The 6439-nt window shown below is 34.6% G+C and overlaps 1 protein-coding gene across 1 annotated transcript in view; it reads right to left on the bottom strand.

Annotated features, from left to right (window-relative positions):
- The window catches only part of DDX6 (DEAD-box helicase 6), a 55084-nt gene that overhangs the window by 19735 nt on the left and 28910 nt on the right, over window positions 1–6439 (bottom strand). Inside the window, exons 6-9 of the mRNA XM_019663580.1 lie at window positions 5534–5628; window positions 4045–4167; window positions 3417–3545; window positions 2239–2355 (exon numbers count right to left, since the gene is read on the bottom strand). Coding sequence (XP_019519125.1) covers window positions 2239–2355; window positions 3417–3545; window positions 4045–4167; window positions 5534–5628 — 464 coding nt within the window. The remainder of the gene's footprint in view (window positions 1–2238; window positions 2356–3416; window positions 3546–4044; window positions 4168–5533; window positions 5629–6439) is intronic.

Below are 6439 nucleotides of genomic sequence, written 5' to 3'. Positions count from 1 at the left end.
AAAAAAAAAAAAAAGAACGTAGTAGTGTTCCAGATTTATACTTTTCCTCTACAATGCTGCTATATTAAGTCTTGCACTATTCGTAGTTACAAACTTTTAAAGGATTCTTTTGAGTCGGCAACCATTAGCTCAAAGTTTAATTTAATATCTCAGTAAGATCCTCATTTGTCTAAACACCCAAATAGGAAAAACCTGCTGCCAATGTTCATTTACATCGTATGACAGTAGGTAAAAATTAAAAAATAAAATAAAGGGAGAAATGATAGAGATCAAGAAAGCTGAAAATTTAAGATAATGCTTTAGAGGTGAAAACTATTAGTTTATGGTGGATACAACTATGGAAATTTGATTCTTCCCTACTGCCTGAGTTCTTAAAATTCCAAAACCACTAGGCTTTAAAGAGAAAAGGCTCATGTTTCTACAAGGAATTTACACAGCTGCCATAGAAATTCAGTTTTTAAGTAGTAACATCAGGTAATTTAACTTCTCATGATCTTAACTTTCCTGTCTATAGGACAATAAAACTTCGCCTATCTCACTGGAATATTGTCAAAATTGTGTGATATATAAAATTACTTTGAAAACTACAAATCTCTTCAAAAAGCTGTGAAAAGAAATATATACTAATTCCAGATTATGTCAATTCAGACTAAAAGATGGTAATATCTTCCACACAGCTTCAAGGTTATTAACCACCACTTTTAAAATTTAAACTAACCTTGTATATTGTCCTTCTTCAGGTCTAGCCGTTCAAGTAAGGGAATGAGGTAGGCACCGCTCTTGCCTGTTCCATTTTTTGCTCTAGCTAAAATATCCCTACCAGATAAAGCAATGGGAATGCTCTCCTCCTAAAAGAGACAAGACAAATTGTGAATAAAAACAGCACATAAGCAAATTCTTTGGTATTGCTTTAAAGTGTCTTACATTTGCATTTTACAATAATAAGTAGAAACCAAGTAAATTAGCAGGACTGGTCAACATCACCATCATTATCAACCAATATTTACCAACTGCTCATACAACATATATTGTATCCCAATGCAATAAAAACTGTATATGTTAAGTGTGTATGTGTGAGAGTGTGTATGGCTAAGGAAGCTGAGCATCATCAACAAAAAAGAGGAGGAACTTGGGCTGATACATAAAAAAAAGCAGAAGACATTTCAGTTAAAAACTAGAGGAAAAAATGGCACTAATGATACAAATGAAAGGCTATATATGATATTTTAAGACTAGTACGCCAATTTTACAATGAAAAATTGTAGTTTGGACAACTTATCCTTGCACAAAGCAGAAATGGGCTGGCAAGTTTAACCTCAGATTTTATGTGATATTTATTGTATCACACAAAACCTCCAATGTCTGTCTCACAGTCAATATTTCTGTCCTGAATGTGCTCAAATGGAGGCTCAGTTCTATACCTGTTATCTCAATCCACGGTCATATCACTGAGAGTGACTCTCATTTTCATATTTAGCTCACTTTGTTATGTGTGTTTTGCAGAAGACAGCAGTGTTTCCTATTAACTCAGGACAAATTTCTTAGACAATAGCAAAGAATTTCCAACAATTACTGAAAATTAAATACACATACATAGAGACAAACTAAAACGGCAGAACAGGTATAAATAGACAGGAAGGAAAATATTTGTTTCTAAAATATTCAGCAAGAAAAAGGAATGAAATAATGATACATGTTAAAACATGGATGAACCATAAAAAAATACGCTAGGTTGGGCTGGCCGAGTGGTGCGTTGGTTAGGAGTTGGCTTGGGATGCCAGCTCTGAGCAGCAGNGTACTTTACAAAAGTGTAGCTGCTAATGACATATAATTTGTGCCTTGAAATGTGGTTAGTGTGACTAAGAAACTAAATTTTATTTAATTTTTAACTTATTTAAAAATTGCCACGTTACTAGTAGTTATTGTGTTAAATAGTGCAAATCTAGAGATTGCCCGAGGAAGAAGGAAATAAAATCTCACATTTGTATCATACTTTACAAGTACTCCATTTGTATATTATCTCAATCTTCGTAACAACCTTGTGAAGTAAGAATATGTATTACCCCTATTTTATAGTTAGAAAACTGAACACCCAAGATGTTAAAATAAAGTGTCCTTCCCCTACTAGGGAATAATTTATTCTTAAACTCAGGTCATTTGGGGGAGCAGAACAAAATCCAAGGAATACTTACAAAAAGATTTTTTACAAAGCTGTGCAAGTTCTAGTTTGACACTCACCTGCCTCATTTTAGCATGGATATAGAAGCAAGAATAACCCAGTTGAGAAATCTTCTTGGCTAGCAATTCAACTCGCTGAGAGGAGTTACAGAAAATGATCGACTGGTTTATCTGAAGCTGAGCACAGAAAAGGCATGAAAAAGAAATAATCTTCTTTTATTTTGTATATCTTGAAAACACTTGCAAACAAATACGGTCTATGACTTAGAATCTAATATACAAGAAAGATGCAAAACTATAAGAACTGTAAATACTATTCATTTACTTAATAGATGCAGGTAAAATTTGTAAGTTTTTACTGTAAAGGAGTTATTTAATGAGGGCACATGACTGATTGACAACAACAGTAAAACACAGCTGATTCTCATTATTTGCAATAGTTATGTTCTACAAAGTTGTTGCAAACACTGAATTAGCGAATACAGAACCACTGCTCCTAGAAGAAACACTGAGTTCCTGTGAGCTGTTGGTCATACATGTTTTTCAACAATGAATCAACAGATAATTTTGTTTTACGTGTGTTACTGTTTAAAGAAACCTTATTTACTCATGAGCAACAGGCACTGTAACTCATGTCTGCACACAGTTTATGTGATACACATTTTCTCTACAAGGCATATCAGTCTTCCTGCACTTAGGTGTACAGAACAGCACTTCAGCACTATGCTTAGGGGTCATTTTAAACAGTGAAATAAACAAAAAAGGCACAAAAATGCAAAAAATGTGCTATTAAATAGACCGTGAAAAGAACTTTGATATATGGTGTGAGAGCTTAAACAAGGCGGCAGTGTCACATTGTTCAACTTCTGTTGGGAATATGCACAATGATTCAAAATTTTCATCATGCTCTACATGTCCACAAATGACTTCAAAAGCACACAACTATTGATTTTGCAGTTACAAATAAATTTTGGCAAGTAGGTGAGTTTGTAAATACAAAATGTGTAAATAATAAGGACTATAATGATGATCAACTGTAATTATGGTCAAATTATTTTAGAATTAAAAGTGCCTGTGACTCATCAATCATACAGTATCAACTTCAGATCAATTGTAACTGCCTTTTAGGAAAAGCTATGGACTTTTTCAAACACTGAAAATGGTAGAAAAACTGATACAACTGTCTGTTTTACTGGGGTTAAGTAATGGATGTTCAGCAGCTGAAGCCTCTTACTTACCCTGGAGAAAAGTGTGTTGAGGCAGTGTACTTTTTGGCGCTCAGTTACATATGCGTAGTACTGGGTTACTCCCTTCAAAGTTAGTTCCTCCATCAGGTTAATCTCATAGGGTTTCTGCAAATGGGAATTCTGAAAAAAAGAAGAGTCTTATACTTAAGGGAAAGCAGCATGTATCTCTTAAACTTAAGGTATTTTCTATACAACTATTCGATAAACTTTTGCTTTAAGGGATACGGCTCTCTTCAAAACAAGTATACATAATCTGTCAGGGGAGAGAAATAAATTACCATAAAATGAGAGATCTAATATTCAGATATGTAGCTAGATATGTACTTATTTTGTGCTTTGTATATAGGATTATGCTGTAATAATTCATGTAGCATCAATGACTATGTCACCTTGATAGCAAAAACTAAGTGAACAATGAAGAATTCAATCAAATTACTATTATAGCATTAAAAAAATAAGTTAATTTATGTACAGCAAACCTTAACTGATCAGCTGAAAAGCCAAAAACTTAAAATAATCAGCATCAAGTATATACTGATAATAAAATGTATTATGAATAAAGGTATATATACTCATGGGCACAGGATGGCACTGCTTCCAAGTACAGATTTATACTCACCATGAACTTCTGTACACTAAGAGGGAAAGTAGCAGAATACAATAAAATCTGTCTGTTTTTAGGTAGCGTGAGAATAATATCCTCCATTATCTGCACAAAATCCTGTGACAGCAACTTATCTGCCTGCAATACAAAGACGACAATTTAAAAAACAAATAATATCTAAGGTCTTTGGTTAATAAGGCATCATCCACCAAGAGCATTCATGGAATGTTACTGGTTGTAAACAGTAAATACTCTACAACACTGCATAATCCAAAAGAACCAAGACACATTCCCAGTGATCCAGAAGGGGCAAAGTCTATAATACTCATCTTCTAGGAGGGGAAAAAATCCTAGACGGATATAAAATCCTTGTTCCCACAACAGAAGTGTCTTAAGAACTTACTCAGTTCTGTACCCTTGGGCTCTATTATTAAGTGTTTTATACATACAGTATTTCAGTTGTTAATGTTTCGAAATAAAGTTACTTTCTTAGATGGCCTGCATTTTAGATAACTACATCAAGTCGATCACGGCCTAATTCAGATCAGTTTTGATTTGTTTAGTAACGGGATAACATTCAGTCACTGCTAACGCTAAGTACTCTACATGGTTTTTTTTCCATTTAATTTTTGCAACAACCCTACTGTAAGATAGGTATCCTATAAAGTAGTTACTACAGTGAGTACACAGCCTAATTTAAAAATTGTGGAATCTGAAGTACTGGTTAAGTAACTAACCTCCAAACATAGCTAGTTAAGTGAAGACAACAAGATTTCAATCCAGGTAGTTGGATTCTGCAACCTGTACTTTTAACCACTATACCATACAACCTTTTTATAGTGAAAATCACATTAAAATTCTGGTGGACATAACACATATAACAGAGACTGAAAAACCAAACAATGCAATGCTGTATGCTAAATGAGGGGTTAGATATATCGCATGCTTTTTAAGATGTATCACTGAATGGAAAGACTTACAACAAACTTAGCTTTGAGGATATTCAACAATTCTTGAAAAATAAAAATAGACCCCAAACTGTCTGGCATCCCTAGTAATGACACAAGGCTGAACTAGTCCTATAAATGCTTATCATCGATTACCTTTAAAGCAGCGGTTCTCAACCTGTGGGTTGCGACCCCTTTGGGGGTCGAACGACCCTTTCACAGGGGTCGCCTAAGACCATCGGAAAACAAAGATATTTACATTACGATTCATAACAGTAGTAAAATTACAGTTATAGAGTAGCAACGAAAATAATTTTATGGTTGGGGGTCACCACAACATGAGTAACTGTATTAAGGGGTTGCAGCATTAGGAAGGTTGAGAACCGCTGCTTTAAAGGGTAAAGCATGTTTTATAAGCAAATTAGTTTGAACTGAAAAAAGTCACTTTTTTTTTAGAAATTCATGAACACAAAAGAACTTTTACTTGATTCACTGACAATTATAAACAAAGCTCAGAATGATACAGAATAGTATCTTTCCAAATGAAGAGACATTACCTCATCCAATACTATCATCTGGACATGATCAACCTTTGCAACTCCTTTCTTGATAAGATCCAGGATTCTCCCAGGGGTAGCTATCACCACATGCACTACACAAGATTAGAAAACATATTCACATTAATTTTAGCTTGGACAAAAAGGATATAATAAAGGTGTATGTATATTACATATACACAAATATATACATATAAACCTTTTAAATATATACACATACGCATGTGGGGGTGTGTATGTACACACACACATATGTGTATAATCAGAAACACTGTTGTAGAGGTAGGAATACAGTAGTCCCTCCTTATCCATAGTTTTGTTTTCCACGGTTTCATTTACCCCGTCAACTGCAGTCTGAAAATAGTAAATGCAAAATTCCAGAAATTCATAAGCTTTAAAACTGTGCACTATACTGAGTAGTGTGATGAAATGTCACACTTTCGTGCTTCATTCTGCCCAGGATGTAAACCATCCCTTTGTCTAGTGTATCTGCTACTGTGCTGCCTCTGTTAGTCACTTAGTAGCTGTCTAGGTTGTCAGATCAACTGTTGTGGTATCTCAGTGCTTGTGCTCAAGTAACATTTTACTTAATTAAACAGCCCAAAGCACAGGAGTGGAGGTGCTACCAATTTGGATATGCCACAGAGAAGCTGGAAAGTGCTTCCTTTAGTGAAAATGTTCAAGTTTTCGACATAGAAAGAAAAAAAGTTGTATGCTGAGTTTGCTAAAATGTACAATGAGAACCAATCTTCTAGTATCCGTGAAATTGTGAAGAAAAAAAAATTTGTTAGTTTTGCTGTTGCAACTCAAATTGTGCAAGTTATGGTATGGTAAGTGCTTAGTTAAGATGGAAAAGGTGGGCCGGCCGAGTGGCACGATGGTTAAGAACTGGCTTGGGACGCCAGA

The sequence above is a fragment of the Hipposideros armiger genome, unplaced genomic scaffold, assembly GCF_001890085.2.
Source record: "Hipposideros armiger isolate ML-2016 unplaced genomic scaffold, ASM189008v1 scaffold_396, whole genome shotgun sequence".
Taxonomy (NCBI): Eukaryota; Metazoa; Chordata; class Mammalia; order Chiroptera; family Hipposideridae; genus Hipposideros; species Hipposideros armiger.
This window is presented reverse-complemented; position numbering and strand designations above follow the sequence as displayed.